At 45.2% G+C, this 19,029-nt stretch overlaps 1 protein-coding gene across 2 annotated transcripts in view; it reads left to right on the top strand.

The window, feature by feature from the left end:
- LOC138283721 (astacin-like metalloendopeptidase) overlaps nt 1-19,029 on the top strand; it is an 85,565-nt gene that overhangs the window by 15,163 nt on the left and 51,373 nt on the right. Inside the window, exons 2-3 of one of the 2 annotated variants that reach the window (XM_069221765.1) lie at nt 6,838-6,862; nt 11,466-11,615. In XM_069221765.1, coding sequence (XP_069077866.1) covers nt 6,838-6,862; nt 11,466-11,615 — 175 coding nt within the window. The remainder of the gene's footprint in view (nt 1-6,837; nt 6,863-11,465; nt 11,616-19,029) is intronic. The other variant, XM_069221764.1, reaches the window with a different exon arrangement.

Consider the following 19,029-nt stretch of genomic DNA (forward strand, 5'->3'; position numbering starts at 1 on the left):
TTTGTGTCCCCCCAGTGCTCTACAAAACCCCCCTGGTCTGCCCCTGAGGACGTGGGTACTTACCTGCTGGCAGACTGGAACCAGAGCACCCCTGTTCTCCATAGGCACCTATGTGTTTTGGGCACCTCTTTGACCTCTGCACCTGAACGGCCCTGAGAACAAAGACTGTATATTATATTGCTTTTATTCAAAGTTCCTAACTTACCTGGGTGAAGTACCTTGCATTTTATGTGTTTACTTCAAATCTTGAACCAGTGGTTCTTAAAATAATTTAAGAAAGCAATTTTTCTATATAAAAACCTGTTGGCCTGGAGTAAGTCTTTGAGTGTGTGTTCCTCATTTATTGCCTGTGTGTGTACAACAAATGCTTAACACTACCGTCTGATTAGCCTACTGCTCGACCACACTACCACAATATAGAGCATTAGAATTATCTAATTTTGCCACTATCTTACCTCTAAGGGGAACCATTGGGCTCTGTGCACACTATTTCTTACTTTGAAATAGTATATACAGAGCCAACTTCCTACATTTTGGAAAATGATGTGTTTTAGGTGCCCCCAGCAATTCACCAGGCTCTCTTTTCGCTGCCCTTAAGCCTTCATCATAGCCTGCTTCTCATATATTGTGTTTTAACAAGATATCCCAATGTGACTGTTACACTCGTCCAATCTTAATGACCAAGCTACGCCCCTGTGCATAGTGTGGAGTCGAAGTAAGGCATGTTAGAGGGGTGACTGGCTCACATCTAGATGGTACGGAAGATATGCTCCCATTCCTGTGCATACTCAAGCATGTGTCCTTGTTTTGTGAATTCTCCTGACGGGCTGTTAATGGTGGCTTACTTCTTGATGGATCTAGAGCTTCCTAGTGGCTTGCAGAACCTGTGCACCATGCTGCAGAGATATGTAGTATAGGTTTTTGTGTTGGAAGAATGCCCTACCCATACAAAATACTATACCTAGACAAACTCTATAAGGTTCCACTCATTGAATGTTTGCTGTGCAGTGCAGCACAGATACACTCCTCGCAATGTTTGGAAAAATGAAAATATTTCTCCTTCTTAGCGCTTGTTTCAAGGAGGCAATAGTTTTTGTCCTAAACCTGGTCTGGCTGTCCTTGTAGATTGGGCTGATGCAGATCCACTCAAGTAACAACCAATGAACCCCCTTGATGCAAAGCGGTGGAAAGCAATGGGCACCATTTCAACGCTAAATACCTTTTTGCAAGTTTTTGTGTGACTTTGTGCCAGGGACGTTGTTTAGGGTTCGCAGCTGCGACCCGTGGCTTGCCCTTTGCGACCCCTGGCTTCAGAGAGAGCAAATTCAGTGCCAGGAACACAGGGGCAGCTCGTCCTTATGGAGGTCAGTTAGGCCCCACTCTCTATGTTTTCTGTTCATTTCTATTAACTTGTTAGGAAATAATAAATTATATATTATTAACTATTAGTGTAAAAAAATGCGGTGCAGTTAGCTGGAATATGCCCTTCCATGGTAGCTGAGGTAAGTAAAATGTTTTTAAATGTATGTTGTGTATGCGTGCGGGTGAGAGTGTCTTTATGTGAGAGTGTGTGTGTGAAACTGGAAGCCACAGGACTCGTGATGTCACTTCCGCTACCCCTGTCATTTTGCTGAATTGACGTCCATGCTTTGCGCCAGTGCAGAGTTTTTGTAAATCTGGTCAGTGGAGAGCAGAAAAAAGCACGTTAGATGAACGTTTGCTCCAGAGACATCTTTGGAATTTAAAATAATTAAAGCCATCGAGATTCGCCTACTATAAATATTGCAATGAATGTTTAATGTTGTCGTGGATTTAATATAAATGTTACTGGGGAAGTGGCAATCCCACCAGCAATCTTGAGCATTCAGTGGAGCACGTGGCTCTTGAGTGTGGGGCTTCTGACGCAATGTCCGTGAAATGACTGCTCCAACAATAGCGATCCAGGTAAAAGGATATTTATTGTTATGCAAAACAATTACACGAGAGTAAAGTATAAAAAGGGGCACAGAGAGAGAAGAAGAGCAAGCTTCAATCCGTAAGTGTCATGTGGAATGCCTAGACATCATCAGGCATCCGTCAGAGGATTCCACATGACACACATGAATTCCAAGCCACATCACAACATCCCCCCTCTTTCATTAATTTAAGAATTTTCCATTAACAATTGAAGACAATAGAACCATCACCTTAAACTGAACAACTAAAACCCATACACTATGTTACAATACACAAAATAACCTCTTACTAAATAAATGTTCACAGTCAACATTGTTTTCACGACAAATCATAATCACAGAACTTAGTGGGTCTGCGGGATTCCCGCTTACTCCTATTCCCAATAACACTGTGCAAATCCTTCTTCACACAATCGGAAGGATTGTAAACCCCAACATCCTTGCTACAAGTTTGACTACCATCCGACTCACCCCTTGTTCGAACACTGGGATCTAAAGCTAAACGTGTGACACCCCACCAACAACCATCAGACAATCTGGCTGCATTTTTACGTATCTCCATAACCTGTTGAGATTCCTTGAACTTCGAAAAACCTTTTCTAACTATTAAGGGATCTCTAACTCTCACCCAATCACCAACCTGGAAACCATTATTTTTCTTCGGTGTCACTTCCAACCTTCTCCTTCCCAAATCATCAGAATTCTCCTTTGCTACCTGCCAAGCCTCCCTAAGATTACACCCCTCATGAAATAATTCAACCATCCAAAAAGGACATAAATCTGTGGTCGTAATCCTTCCTCTCATTAATTCGAAAGGAGTCTTGCTAGTGGCAACATGAGGCGTCGTGCGATGAGACCAAATGAGATCTTTAATGGCTAGTCTCACGGACATACTACTTTTAATAGCTGCCTGGATGCACTCAACAAGCACACGATTGAAGCGTTCAACAACACCATTGCTCTGGGGATGATAGAGAGGAGTTCTTATGTGTTTGATACCACACCTGTTCAAGAACTGGCACATCTCTGTAGATACAAACTGTACCCCATTGTCAGTCATTATTTGTTCAGGTAATCCTTCCCGGCTGAATACCTCTTTCAAACATTTAATGACACTTTGAGTGGTGGGAAGTCTTATAGGAAAAACCTCAACCCATCTAGAGAGATGATCTACTATTACCATAAAATACCTCATGTCTGGTGGTAGCACATGATACGGACCAAGAAAATCCAAACCTATCTTCTGCCACGCTCTAGCTGGTGACGGAACAAAAGAATCACATGCTCCCTGAGTAACCAGAACTTTATCACTCATACAACACCTCGAACAGCTCTTCACAAATTCTTCAATTTCCTTATCCATCCTAGGCCACCAGAAATCTGATCTCAGTTTCCTTTTGGTAATAGTACAACCCAGATGCCCCACATGTGCTTTAATAATCAAATCTTTCCTGAGACATACAGGTGGAATCAGTTTGTCACATCTAATGAGTTTGTCACCCTCAACAGATAACTCCTCAGAAACTTTCCAAAAAGGTTGTAAATCAGGTGAGAGAGTTTTCTCTCTTGGCCACCCAGTCTTAACATAATGAATCACCTCACACAACAATATGTCATTATGTAATGACTTAATCCAAACATCTTCATCTAATGTCTCAGCAATGCATGCTATCAAACACTCTTCTACCTCAGTTTCCCACTCCTGTTCTTCCTCATCTAAAACAGGTAAACGGGATAAACAATCCGCCCTACCATTTTTCCCCCCAGGAATATACTCAACTGAAAAATTAAACTCTAATAATTTGGCAGATAAATGGGCTATGCGAGCAGTAAAGCGTTTAACTTTTCTTCCTGATAAAATTTCCACCAGGGGACGATGATCAGTTTTCAAGATAAAATGTCTACCCCAGAGGTACTGTTTGAATTTTTCTACACTCCATACACAAGCCAGGAGTTCTTTTTCAGTTACAGAGTACTTCCGCTCAACCTCCCGCAATGTTCTTGAAGCAAACCCAATGGTGCTTTCTTTGTCTTCATTAGAAACTTGTGTCAATACTGCACCCAATCCATAATCGCATGCATCCACTGTTACTATGGTCTTCTTACCATCCGCAAAAGGTTGTAAAACCGGAGAACTGATAATCTGTTGCTTGATCTGCTCAAAAGCTTCATTGCACTCTTTGGACCAACAGAACATTTGTTTCCTTTTAAGCGTGGCTCTAAGGCACTCGGAAGTCTTAGCAAAATCTTTTATAAACTTCGCATAAAATTCGCATAAGCCCAGGAAAGAAAGCAACTGTTCTTTAGTTTTAGGTGCAGGAGCATCAAGAATGCTTTTAACTAATTTAGGTCTGGGTTTGACACCCTGTTCAGATAAAACATGTCCTAAGTACTCGACCTCCCGAGTTTTAAAGAGGCATTTATCTTTTCTCAAAATAACTCCCCTTTCCTCTAGAGTTTTCAAAACCTCCTCTAAAACTCTATCATGTTCCACATCTGTGTCAGCAAAAATTAAGATATCATCCTGAAATATGACAACGTTAGGATTGTTGGGGAACATGTCTGTCATTATTCTTTGAAAAGCAGCAGCTGCAGATGCTAGGCCAAAGGGTAATCTGCAAAATTGAAAAGTCCCATCAGGTGTCACAAAAGCTGTAAGATAACGAGAATTAACGTCAAGCTCCACCTGATGGTACGCAGATTTAAGATCCAACTACGTAAACCACCTGGCCGAACCCACTTTAGCAATCAGATCATCAATTCTAGGCAATGGAAAACTATCGACCCAAATTGCCTCATTCACACTTCTTAAGTCCACACACATCCTCAGGTCTCCCGAGCTTTTCTTCGCTAAAACAATGGGAGACAACCACAGGGTGGCCTCCACTTTTTCTATAATGCCCAGTTCACACATATCCCTCAACAATTTGGACAACTCCGTCCTTATGCTAAATGGAACATTTCTTAGTTTATGCTTAACTGGGACTACTCCCTGTTTCAACCTGATCGTGTGTGTGACATTGGTTATTTTTCCCACATTGTCCTGGAACAATCCCTTAAATTTTCGTTGCCAAGGACAAGTCACATCAGAGGATGTTTTAATACAATTGGTATTATTCCTGTCAATAGATACAGGTCTTTCCCTTCCTGGCTTAATGATTAATTTAAACTCGGCTTGATGAATTAAGCCCAAAACATTAATGCCTTTTCTTGCTACATACACTTTGCCATGAACCGTCTCGCCAAAGATGGACAATGAAGTCCAAAAATACCCAACCAAATCAATTTTGCTCCCCTCAAAAGCTAGTGTTGTAATATCAGGTGGAATAAGAGTTTTATCACTCCAAAACTCATTGAACTTTTCTAGTGATACGATTGTAATGCGTGCTCCAGTGTCCACTAATAGTTTGACAGCCACACCACCCACGAGTACCTCAATATCCGGGTCTACTACCGTTTTGCTACCACAGGAAATGTTGTCCGTTACAACTAATACAAACTCATTATCATCCTTTTGTACATTTTCCTTATCTGCATCAAGAATACATCGAACACTGCTTCTCTTCCCACCTCTACAAACACGAGAAAAATGTCCCATTTTATTACAGTTCCTGCATTGTTGATTGCTTTAAATGAGCGTATCCATAACTTCCATTCTAAAGGTGGATCACCAGGATCTTGCAGAAAAGGTGAAGGTGGCAACACGTTCTGCATTTCTTAGTGAGTCTTAATAATAAAAAACAAAAGTCAGAAATAATCACAAAGCAGAAACAATAAAAAACTATAATAATGAAGACCAAGTAAAGATGGCTGATTGTTTTCTTCAAAAGTCCGTCTTCTCTTTTGATGACCAAACCGGTGACCTTCTTCTATGTTTTTTTTTTTTTTTTTTTTTACTTCTTCAACAAAAACCCAAAACCGGAAGGTACAGGCAAATGAATCCAGCGTTTACTCCAGCGTTAAATCCAGCGTGTGTACCCAAATGCGCTGAAAGCCGATAAAATAGCTAAACAGCGCCGACGTGTGTGCGCGTTGCAGCACACACGAGCTGATAAAGCACTGGTGCACGCGCCCAACAATGAGCTGCTGTCGCGCTGTGCTCGCGCCGAGGAAACCGTTCAGATTAACGGTAATCCACAAAACTGCTCTGTGCCCCTATCAAAAATATATACACTTTACTTTTTTCAGTAAAACAAAAAGTAAAACAAATGTTAGAAAACAAGATGAAAAACATACGCCGGAACCAAGAACCAGGAACAGCTGCTGCAGTCCACGAACTCCGCTTCATAAACTCCGCTCCATCCTCGTCGCCAAATTTGAAATGACTGCTCCAACAATAGCGATCCAGGTAAAAGGATATTTATTGTTATGCAAAACAATTACACGAGAGTAAAGTATAAAAAGGGGCACAGAGAGAGAAGAAGAGCAAGCTTCAATCCGTAAGTGTCATGTGGAATGCCTAGACATCATCAGGCATCCGTCAGAGGATTCCACATGACACACATGAATTCCAAGCCACATCACAACAGTCCGCCACGCTTTTTTCATAGCAGGAGAGAAACATCGTCCCCGTGTCCTAGAAGAATAGTCCTAATGTGTCGGAGACGATGGTTTTTCACTTTCGAAGAAACAAAACAGAAAGTATGTAAACAAATCCAGTCATTCAATTGGCATTGTATAACTTCAGGAAAAGTGCTCCTGTCATATGGGCGGAAGTACTTCCAGCATGTTATTCCGTTTTATAATATCTCATCAGGGAAGCTTCTGGATTTTATTTGTCTCGAGAATCGTCGTCTCAATGTCCTGTGTAATCGAGCTTGAAATGAAACCTATTGGACTATGCTGGAGCACATTGTAAAAACCTCTCGTGTTTCTTCCACAGGTGGCCAGCAGCGAGCAAATAACTGGTAAGGAAACAAGAAGACTTTTACACAAGATATGTCCATTGGCTGCCTGAGAAAGGAGCATTGCCTTTGCTGGCAGAAAAAGATTGTTCTGCATTTTAAACCTAAATTTTGCTCTTTGCTCAAGTTGTAAACAACGTATTCTAATGGTTGGTGATCCTGCAGGATGGTTTCGTGAACCCTGTTCAGGATCCAGAAATTCTTATCTGCCAAAGCCATTCAACATTTGGAGTTTTGGGAGCATGTCCTTCTCAGTGGTGTGTCAGGAGACTAGCACTGCACCACTTTCAGAAAGCAGATGTCAGTCGCTGCCCCACAGTGCCTTTGAGGTTTAGATGCTGGCACAACATGTGAGTTGGTTGTCCTTATACATTTGAAGGCTAGAGTTTGAAGGCAACCCTTGACCCTGCTTGACCCAGACAGCCGGTTTGCTCCTTCATCAGACCTCGAGAAATGGCCAAGTTTGTTAATTGACCTTCAATGCCAAACAAACGGTCCATAAGTGGGTAGAAAGACTTCCCCAAAAGATCCTCAAATGCATGCATAGGTTTGGCACACTCTTCATCCACTGTTGTAGGCCCCAAACTCGCTGCAGGTGACGAACTTCTCCTTCCATCCCCTTCTGACCCCAACTCACTGCTTTGATTTGGGGCGCACCTGTTGCGTCGCGGGTTCCACTCTTTTCCCTTTGGGCCTTGGTTCTGGGTCATGATTCAAATTTGCCACAGTTCTACTTTCACCAGTGAGGGCTCGATCCAGGACAACCAGTGGGGCCTGTTACAACAGCGTCAGCCTCTGACCACAGCCTAAAGATGACCTCCGCTCAGTCAGGCCTATTTCGGTCGACACCACACTAATAGCTCGCTCAGGCATAGCATCTCTGCTTGTTTGTGTGTGGGGTTGAGCAACATTGGCCTGAGGGGTGGCCCAGTCCAGCCTCGCCTGGGCGCAGACGGGCTCACCCTTGGAACCCGTGCAGCGGGACGGATCAGCACCTCTTGGAGCGTTATGGGGTGACTCGGCTGCTCCAGCCTCAGAAGCTGTTGGGAAATGTACTCAGGCCCCCGTGCCAGCACCTGTGAGACTTATTTACTTTTAGACTCGCAGCAGACTAAGCTATTATTCGGAAATTACCTGAAATTTCTTTCTTAGTGAGACTGCTGTACTTTTAATGGACAGTACCGGGACTTCTCACCAGGGCTAGAGTTCTGTTAATGGGACAGGGCAGAGACTTCGCAGCAGGGCTAGGATACTTTTAATTGTACATTACATGGGCTTCTCAACAGAGTTACAGTATTTTTAATTGGAGAGAACCTAGTCTCATCAGAGCAGCGGTACTTCTAAGTGGCCAGTATCTAGGTTTCTCCGCAGAGGTGTGGTATTCTTAATTGGGCAGTACCTAGTTTCCCAAAAGGGCTAGGGCACTGGGCTTCGCAGCAAGGCTAGGATACTTGAATTGGATGGCAACTGGTCTTCTCAGCATGCCTAGGGTATTTGAATTGGATGGCATCTGGTCTTCTCAGCATGCCTATAGTAATTGAATTGGATGGCATCTGGTTTTCTCAGCATGCCTAGGATACTTGAATTGGATGGTATCTGGTTTTCTCAGCATGCCTAAGCTACCTCAATTGGACGGTATCTGGTCTTCTCAGCATGCCTAGGGTATTTGAATTGGATGGCATCTGGTCTTCTCAGCATGCCTATGGTATTTGAATTGGATGGTATCTGGTCTTCTCAGCATGCCTATGGTACTTGAATTGGATGGCATCTGGTCTTCTCAGCATGCCTATAGTAATTGAATTGGATGGCATCTGGTTTTCTCAGCATGCCTAGGATACTTGAATTGGATGGTATCTGGTTTTCTCAGCATGCCTAAGCTACCTCAATTGGACCGTATCTGGTCTTCTCAGCATGCCTAGGGTACTTGAATTGGATGACATCTGGTCTTCTCAGCAGGATACTTGCATTGGATGGTATCTGGTTTTCTCAGCATGCCTAGTGTACCTCAATTGGACGGTATCTGGTCTTCTCAGCATGCCTACGGTACTTGAATTGGATGGCGTCTGATCTTCTCAGCATGGCTAGAGTACTTGAATTGGACTGTTCCTGTCCTTCTCAGCAGGACTGGGGTACTTTTAATTGGACCTACCTGGGCTTCTCAGCATGGCTAGGGTTTCTTTAATGGGACAAATATGGGGTTTTCTCAGCATGGCTAAGGTACCTGAATTGGACGGTGCACGGTCTTCTCAATATGGCTAAGGTACTTGAATTGTACAGCACCTGGAACAAACTCCCAGTAGGACTGTTAGTGATCTACATTTAATTGCGAAGTCTCATCACAAATGAGTGGGCATACCTGCCAGGGCCAGAAATTGTGTGCAGAGCTGCTTTGCATTTATCAGCACATAAAAGATGTTTCTCATCAGGACCCTTGTATATCTTAATGGGACAGAACCAACTCTTCTTCGAAGAACTACTGTGACTACAGTGTTGGGCCTTAGAAGGTTTTCTAAATCTAGGTGGAGCAGTAGCATTACTTCTCAGCAGGGCTGCTATACCTTCCGTGGAGCAGTAGCAGTTTTTCTCAGCAGGTTCACTAAAAGTATTTCGGGGCAGTAGCAGTACTTCTTAGGAGGTTTGCTATATCTTCCATGGGCCGGTAACATAGCTTCTGAGCAGGGTTGTTAAACCTTCCATGCTGTAGTAGCGTTATTTCTCAGTAGGGTGCCATACCTTCTATAGCACAGTAGCATTACTTCTCAGCAGGTTTCCAACATCTTCCATGGGGCAGTAGCATTAAATCTCAGTATGCTTGCTATACCTTCCATGGGGTGGTAGAATTACGTCTCAGTATGCTTGCTATACGTTCCATGTGGTAGTAGCATTAATTCTCAGCAGGTTTCTTATACTTTTTTATGGGGTAGTAGCATTATTTCTCAGCAGGTTTCCTATATTTTCTATGGGGTAGTAGCATTACGTCTTAGCAGGTTTCCTATACTTTCTAAGAGGTAGTAGCATTAATTCTCAGAAGGTATTCTATACCTCCGATGGGGTAGGAGCATTACTTCTCAGCAGGTTTTCTATGCCTCCCATGGGGTTGTAGCATTACCTCTCAGCAGGTTTTCTATACCTTCCATGTGGTAGTAGCATTACTTCTCAGTATGCTTGCTATACCTTCCATGGGGTAGTAGCATTACTTCTCAGCAGGCTTCCTATACTTTCTATGGGGTAGTAGCATTACTTCTCAGCAGATGTCCTATAATTTCTACGGGGTAGTAGCATTACTTCTCAGCAGGGTTACTATACTTTCCATGGGGTAGTAGCATTACTTCTCAGCAGGTATTCTATACCTCCCATGGGGTAGTAGCATTATTTCTCAGCAGATTTCTGATATATATTCGATGGGGTAGCAGTATTACTTCTCAGCAGGTTTCCAATACTTTCTATAAGGTAGTAGTATTACTTCTCAGCAAGTTTTCTATACCTCCCATGGGATAGGAGCATTACTTCTCAGCTGGTTTTCCAAGCCTCCCGTGGGTTGGGAGCACAACCTCTTGGCACGTTTTCTATACCTTCCATCGGGTAATACCATTACCTCTCCGCAGGTTTTCTATACCTCCTATGGGGTAGGAGCATTACCTCTCAGCAGGTTTTCTATACCTCTCATGGGGTAGTAGCATTACTTCTCAACAGGTTTTCTATACCTCTCATGGGGTTGTAGCATTACCTCTCAGCAGGTTTTCTATACCTTCCATGGGGTAGTAGCATTACTTCTCAGTATGCGTGCTATACCTTCCATGGGGTAGTAGCATTACTTCTCAGCAGGTTTTCTATACCTCTCATGGGGTTGTACCATTACCTCTCAGCAGGTTTTCCATACCTTCCATTGGGTAGTAGCATTATTTCTCATCAGGTTTTCTACACCTCCTATGGAGTTGTACCATTACCTCTCAGCAGATTTTCTGTACGTTCCATGGGATAGGAGCATTACTTCTCATCAGGGCTGCTTTACGTTAATTGAAACAGTGTTAATTACTCTACTTTATGTAGCTTCCATCATTTTATATGTAGTAGGAGTCCTTCTTGGAAGGGCTGCTTCACATTTAATGGGTTTGACTGCTGTCCCTTTAATGGAATAGTTCAACCCTTCTTAGTATTTTTATGGAACATTGCAAGCACGTCACCATGACTGCCATTTTTTTAGTGTGGACATGACTGCTTCTCCCCATCAGGTCTGGTGTACTCGTAAAGGGACTGCAATAGCATGATAGGGTTGTGAGGTCACTTCCTACCACACCATAAGTCATTGTTATACTTAGTGGTCTTATGTTTTAAGGGCTCGTGTCTGGCTGTTCAGATTGGGCCACAAACAGTCATGTGCTCTCCACAGCTTTAACAGCAGTCGAGCCATAGGTACGGTTGATGTGGAGAAGTTACCACTTGATTCATTGGAAGAGTGACGCTGTATGGAAGTAGATTCACTTCTCTGAATCTATCTGTGATTCTGGTGCCTATGTGTGCCCTCAGTAGATGCAAGGGTACCACTTTATTTGAAGTGTTCTCACATCCAGATATCAACACCTGTCACATGTCACTTCCTCCCTAGATTCCATGGTGCTGGGGCAGGTCCTAGAAGTCTTCAAGTCCATCCCAGCAGACTGCAAAGAGGCCCAGGACATCCTCTGGACAATCTTCAACCCACAGAATGGGACAGTCTTCATTGCACAGAATGAGACAATCTTCAACGCACGGAATGGTGAGTGACTGAGAGCAGGCAAGGGCCTGAGATAAGCTTTCTGTACTGATCTAGGAGAGGAGAGGAACAGAGGAAGAAAGGAGGGGCGAGGAGAGGAATCAGGAGTGAGGAGAGTACCGGAGTGGAAGGTGAGGGGATAGAGGAGGAAAGGCCAAGAAGGAGTGAGGAGATGAGTGGAGGAAGAAAAGAGGACAGTGGACGAGCTAAGAGGAGGGGGAGTACAGATAAAAGAAAATGAGAGGAAAGAGGGAGGGTGGAGAGGGGTTAAGAGGTGAGGAAAGTGGAGCAGGCACATGAGGAGAGGGGAAAAAGCAGAGGAAAGGAGAAGAGACAAGAGGACACTGGAGAAGAGAAAAGAGAAAGAGCGAGACGACTGGAGAAGAGGGAAGAAGAAGAGAACAGAGGGCGGTGTTTATGGAAGCAGAAGAAAGCAAATGGGACTGAAGGAGAGAAGAGTAGAAAAAGAACAAAGGGGAATATAAGGGAGGAGAAGAGACAGGAGCTGAGATGGTTATGGGGGCGGGAAGACGAGGGCAGAGGAGATGAGTTTCACAAAAATTTAAAGCAGAGAAAAATTCGTAAATGCAACATTGTCATCAAAATATGTTTTTATTGCATAATTTTGCAAACTCATGTAAATGCTGTAAATTTGGCATTCTCTATCTGTTGTAAATATCGACCCATTGGGCATATGTATATCATCAGTGGTTAGCATCAGTGGAGCCCGGTGCTTATTTAGTCACATTTCTCATATCCAGAATTTGCCCAAAATACTAGGGCCCAGATTTAAGAAGCCCCTAACGCCACCTTGTGCTACATTTGCATCATTTTGTTTTACAAAAATGTGACTTTAAGTAGGCATTTCCCCCCTCATATTTTCAAAGTGGGGCAAGACTTGCATTGCTCCACTTTGCAACCCCTTGTGCCACATTATGCCTGCGCCAGGCATTATGTATGCAAGGGGTGGAAGTGGGCATTCTGGCGCAGGGAGGCCCTAAAAATAGCTAAGTGAAATGTAACAGATTTCAATGCGCCATTTTTTCTGCCATTTTTAGTGCCTGCTCAGAGCAGGAGTTAAAATGACACATCCTTTTTAATCAGTGGGCCTTGTTAGAAATGGGGTCTCACTGGTTAGCAGTCAGGTTACCCCCTGTCCAAGCAAGGACCCTCACTCTAGTCAGGGTAAGGAAGAATCACCCTCAGTTAACCCCCGCTCACCCTCTTGGTAGCTTGGCACGAGCAGGAAGGCTTAACTTCACAAAGTATTTGTACCAACACACACAGTAACTCATTGAAAAAACTACAAAATGACACAACACAGGTTTAGAAACATAGGTAATATTTATCTAAACAAACCAAGACCAAATGACAAAAATGCAATATATACCATTCAAGTTTTGAATTTAAAAAGCAAGAGTCTTAAATCCTTTAGAAAAAAGTGAGAACGTTGTTAGCATCCAAAAGTACCTGGGTAGCATCAAAATTAAGCCGCACGGGTGAGCGTGCGTCGGTAAAGGCCTGCAATGCCTCAGTTTCTCACCCGCAAGCGAGTACGTGCGTTGTTCCCCCTCCCGTCCGGTCGGTGTGCGTCGTTTCTTCTCTCCTGCAAGAGAGCGATGCGTTGATCTGGATGGGCACCTCGGGTCTGGGCAGGCTTTGTGTTGTTTTTCCACGGCCAGCGTTGTTGCATTGAAAATCCGGTTGCACGGTATCACAAAGTTGCACTGCATGGGGTTTGCATCGTTATCAGCCTCTGTTAGCTGGTGTTGCACGTCGTTTCTCCAGCTGCGTTGATCTTCCAGCCCGATGCAGGTGGAGCGTTGATTTCAGCTGCGAAGCCGGCTGCGCGTCGTTTATCAGCCATGTCACGGTAGGTGCATCGAAAATTTCCACGCACGGCGGTCTGGCGTGGATTTTCAGTCTTTGTCTGCCAGCTTCACTTTTCAAGGGACCAGGAACTGGATAGAGCACCACTTGGCAGAGCAGGAGTCTCAGCAGAGAGTCCAGGTGATAGCAGGGGAAGTCTTTGATGGCCCTGAGACTTCAACAACAGGAGGCAAGCACAGTTCAAGCCCCTGGAGATTCTTCTTCAAGCCGGAATGCACAGCAAAGTCTAGTCTTTTCCCCCTTTTCACAGACAGAAGCAGCAACTGCAGGATAGTCCAACAAAGCACAGTCACGGGCAGGGGCGGTACTTCTCTTCAGCTCTTCTCCTTGGCAGAGGTTCCTCTTGAATTCAGAAGTGATCTAATTTCCAGGGGGATTGGGTGCTCTTCTTATACCCCTTTCTGCCTTTGAAGTAGGCAAACTTTAAAGGAAAGTCTGTCTTGTTTATAAGATCCTGCCTTGCCCAGGCCAGGCCCCAGACACACACCAGGGGGTTGGAGACTGCATTGTGTGAGGGCAGGCACAGCCCTTTTCAGGTGTAAGTGACCACTCCTCCCATACCCTCAGCCCACATGGCCCATCAGGTTATGCAGGCTACACCCCAGCTCCCTTTGTGTCACTGTCTAAAGGAGAGGTGCAAACAGCCCAACTGTCAGACTGACCCAGACAGGGAATCCACAACCAAGCAGAGTCACAGAATGGTTTAAGCAAGAAAATGCCTACTTTCTAAAACTGGCATTTGTAAACACACAATCTAAAAACCAACTTCACTAAAAGGTGTATTTTTAAATTGTGAGTTCAGAGACCCCAAACTCCACATGTCTATCTTCTCTCACAGGGAATCTGTGCTTTAATATTTAAAGACAGCCCCCATGTTAACCCATGAGAGAGATAGGCCTTGCAACAGTGAAAACTGAATTTGGCAGTATTTCACTGTCAGGACATGTAAAACACATAAGTGCATGTCCCACCTTTAACATACACTGCACCCTGCCCATGGCGCTACCTAGGGCCTACCTTAGGAGTGCCTTACATGTATAAAAAGGGAAGGTTTAGGCTTGGCAAGTAGGTACACTTGCCAAGTCGAATTGGCAGTTTAAAACTGCACTCACAGACACTGCAGTGGCAGGTCTGAGCCATGTTTATAGGGCTACTAATGTGGGTGGCACAACCAGTGCTGGAGACCCACTAGTAGCATTTCATTTAGAGGCCCTAGGCACCTCTGTACTAGTGGATAACTAGTGAATCAAATATGCCAATCATGGAAAGCCAAATACTCATACCTTTTACAATGTAGCACTTGCGCTTTAGCACTGGATAGCAATGGTAACGTGCCCAGAGTATCAAAAACAGCAAAAACAGAGTCCAGCATAAATCAACAACCTGGGAAACGAGGGCAAAAAAGTTAGGGAAGACCACGCCAAGAATGCCAAGTCTAACAGGCCTCCTTGCACTTTGCTCCACTAGTGTCAACATTTTTTACGCTGGAACAGCAAAGCGCCTGTAGGAAGTTGGCTCTGTATGTGCTATTTCAAAGTAAGGAATAGCATGCACAGAGTCCAAGGGTTCCCCTTAGAGGTAAAATAGTGGTAAAAAGAGATAATACTAATGCTCTATTTTGTGGTAGTGTGGTCGAGCAGTAGGCTTATCCAAGGAGTAGTGTTAAGCATTTGTTGTACATACACATAGACAATAAATGAGGTACACACACTCAGAGACAAATCCAGCCAATAGGTTTTTATATAGAAAAATATCTTTCCTTAGTTTATTTTAAGAACCACAGGTTCAAATTCTACATGTAATATCTCATTCGAAAGGTATTGCAGGTAAGTACTTTAGGAACTTCAAATCATCAAAATTGCATGTATACTTTTCAAGTTATTCACAAATAGCTGTTTTAAAAGTGGACACTTAGTGCAATTTTCACAGTTCCTAGGGGAGGTAAGTATTTGTTAGGTTAACCAGGTAAGTAAGACACTTACAGGGCTTAGTTCTTGGTCCAAGGTAGCCCACCGTTGGGGGTTCAGAGCAACCCCAAAGTCACCACACCAGCAGCTCAGGGCCGGTCAGGTGCAGAGTTCAAAGTGGTGCCCAAAACACATAGGCTAGAATGGAGAGAAGGGGGTGCCCCGGTTCCGGTCTGCTTGCAGGTAAGTACCCGCGTCTTCGGAGGGCAGACCAGGGGGGTTTTGTAGGGCACCGGGGGGGACACAAGTCCACACAGAAATTTCACCCTCAGCGGCGCGGGGGCGGCCGGGTGCAGTGTAGAAACAAGCGTCGGGTTCGCAGTGTTAGTCTATGAGAGATCTCGGGATCTCTTCAGCGCTGCAGGCAGGCAAGGGGAGGGGTTCCTCGGGGAAACCTCCACTTGATCAAGGGAGAGGGACTCCTGGGGGTCACTCCTCCAGTGAAAGTCCGGTCCTTCAGGTCCTGGGGGCTGCGGGTGCAGGGTCTCTCCCAGGTGTCGGGACTTTGGATTCAAAGAGTCGCGGTCAGGGGAAGCCTCGGGATTCCCTCTGCAGGCGGCGCTGTGGGGGCTCAGGGGGGACAGGTTTTTGTACTCACAGTCTTAGAGTAGTCCTGGGGTCCCTCCTGAGGTGTCGGATCTCCACCAGCCGAGTCGGGGTCGCCGGGTGCAGTGTTGCAAGTCTCACGCTCCTTGCGGGGAGCTTGCAGGGTTCTTTCAAGGCTGCTGGAAACAAAGTTGCAGCCTTTCTTGGAGCAGGTCCGCTGTCCTCGGGAGTTTCTTGTCTTTTCGAAGCAGGGGCAGTCCTCAGAGGATGTCGAGGTCGCTGGTCCCTTTGGAAGGCGTCGCTGGAGCAGGATCTTTGGAAGGCAGGAGACAGGCCGGTGAGTTTCTGGAGCCAAGGCAGTTGTCGTCTTCTGGTCTTCCTCTGCAGGGGTTTTCAGCTAGGCAGTCCTTCTTCTTGTAGTTGCAGGAATCTAATTTTCTAGGGTTCAGGGTAGCCCTTAAATACTAAATTTAAGGGCGTGTTTAGGTCTGGGGGGTTAGTAGCCAATGGCTACTAGCCCTGAGGGTGGGTACACCCTCTTTGTGCCTCCTCCCAAGGGGAGGGGGTCACAATCCTAACCCTATTGGGGGAATCCTCCATCTGCAAGATGGAGGATTTCTAAAAGTTAGAGTCACTTCAGCTCAGGACACCTTAGGGGCTGTCCTGACTGGCCAGTGACTCCTCCTTGTTATTCTCATTATTTTCTCCGGCCTTGCCGCCAAAAGTGGGGCCTGGCCGGAGGGGGCGGGCAACTCCACTAGCTGGAGTGTCCTGCTGGGTTGGCACAAAGGAGGTGAGCCTTTGAGGCTCACCGCCAGGTGTGACAATTCCTGCCTGGGAGAGGTGTTAGCATCTCCACCCAGTGCAGGCTTTGTTACTGGCCTCAGAGTGACAAAGGCACTCTCCCCATGGGGCCAGCAACATGTCTCGGTTTGTGGCAGGCTGCTAAAACTAGTCAGCCTACACAGATAGTCGGTTAAGTTTCAGGGGGCACCTCTAAGGTGCCCTCTGGGGTGTATTTTACAATAAAATGTACACTGGCATCAGTGTGCATTTATTGTGCTGAGAAGTTTGATACCAAACTTCCCAGTTTTCAGTGTAGCCATTATGGTGCTGTGGAGTTCGTGTAAAACAGACTCCCAGACCATATACTCTTATGGCTACCCTGCACTTACAATGTCTAAGGTTTTGCTTAGACACTGTAGGGGCACAGTGCTCATGCACTGGTACCCTCACCTATGGTATAGTGCACCCTGCCTTAGGGCTGTAAGGCCTGCTAGAGGGGTGTCTTACCTATACTGCATAGGCAGTGAGAGGCTGGCATGGCACCCTGAGGGGAGTGCCATGTCGACTTACTCATTTTGTTCTCACCAGCACACACAGGCTTGTAAGCAGTGTGTCTGTGCTGAGTGAGGGGTCTCTAGGGTGGCATAATACATGCTACAGCCCTTAGAGACCTTCCTTGGCATCAGGGCCCTTGGTACTAGAAGTACCAGTTACAAGGGACTTATCTGAATGCCAGGGTGTGCCAATTGTGGATACAATGGTACATTTTAGGTGAAGGAACACTGGTGCTGGGGCCTGGTTAGCAGGGTCCCAGCACTCTTCTCAGTCAAGTCAGCATCAGTATCAGGCAAAAAGTGGGGGGTAACTGCAACAGGGAGCCATTTCTTTACAGCGCCACAATAGCATCAACAATTTTGACGCTGTTGTTCTAACTCCGCCATGGTGCACCGTATGTTAAATTCGGTGCAACCATGGTGTCATTAGGTGCCGGTAGGGGAGCACAGAAAAAGAAGCACATCAGAGCTGATGCAACAGTTTCTCATAAATCTTGGTCTAAGTTTATCGGGAGATAAAATGAGAAATGTAAAACGCTTGTGGCTGTAAGCATGAAACTGTGCAACAATGCATTTACTTGCCAGCCACACCAACACTTCTGAAATCGGATGGTACTGGACCTTCTCATCAAGGCTAGGGTACTTGAATTGGACAGTCCGTGGCCTTCTCAGCATGGCTACGGTACTTGGATTGGATGGTACCTCGCCTTCTCAGCATGGCTAGGGTACTTGAATTGGATGGTACCTGTCCTTCTCTGTAGGGCTAGGGTACTTTTAATTGGACAGTTCCTAGACTTCTAACAAGGCTGGGATTCTTTCAGTAGGACAATATTGAGACCTGACAGCAGGAATATGGTTCTTTAAATTGGATGGTACCTGGTCTTTTCAGCATGGCTAGGATATTTGAATTTGAGAGTACCTGGCCTTCTCATCAATGCTATTGCACTTAAATTGAACGGCACTGCCCCTTCTCAGCATGGCTATGGTACTTGAAGTGCTCTGTTCCTGGCCTCATGAAGGATAGGGTACTTGAAGTGAATCGTAGCTGGCCTTTTTAGCCTGGATAGGCGACTTAAATTGGATGGTACCTGGCCTCCTCAGCTTTTCAAGGGTACTTGACTTGCACGGTACCTGGCCTTCTCAGTAGGGTAAGGGTACTTTTAATTGGTCAGTTCCAAGGCTTCTAATAGGGATAGGAGTCTTTTTATATGGTTCTTTTATTTGGACGGTACCTGGCTTCTCATCAAGGCTAGGGTTGGATTGGGCGGCAGCTAGCTTTCTTAGCATGGCTAGGATACCTGACTTGGATGGGACCTGCCCTTCTCAGCATGGCTAGGATACTTGACTAGGGCAGTAGCTGACCTTCTCTGTAGGCCTGTTATACATTCAATCATGAAGTTTCATCACATATGAGTGAGCATACTTGTCAGGGCCAGCAATTGTGTGCAGAGCTGCTTTGCATTTATCAGCACATGAAAGATGTTTCTCATCAGGACCCCTGTCTATCTTAAGGGGACAGAACCAGCTCTTCTTAGAAGTACTAAGGCTACAGTGGAAGTTCATAGCAAGTTTAATAAACCATGTGTGGGGCAGTAGCACTACTTCTCAGCAGGGTTGTTGTTCCACCAGTGGGGCAGTAGCACTTTTTCTCAGCAGGTTCGCTAAGCCTTTTTT

Source organism: Pleurodeles waltl, chromosome 3_1 (assembly GCF_031143425.1).
Source record: "Pleurodeles waltl isolate 20211129_DDA chromosome 3_1, aPleWal1.hap1.20221129, whole genome shotgun sequence".
Classification (NCBI taxonomy): domain Eukaryota; kingdom Metazoa; phylum Chordata; class Amphibia; order Caudata; family Salamandridae; genus Pleurodeles; species Pleurodeles waltl.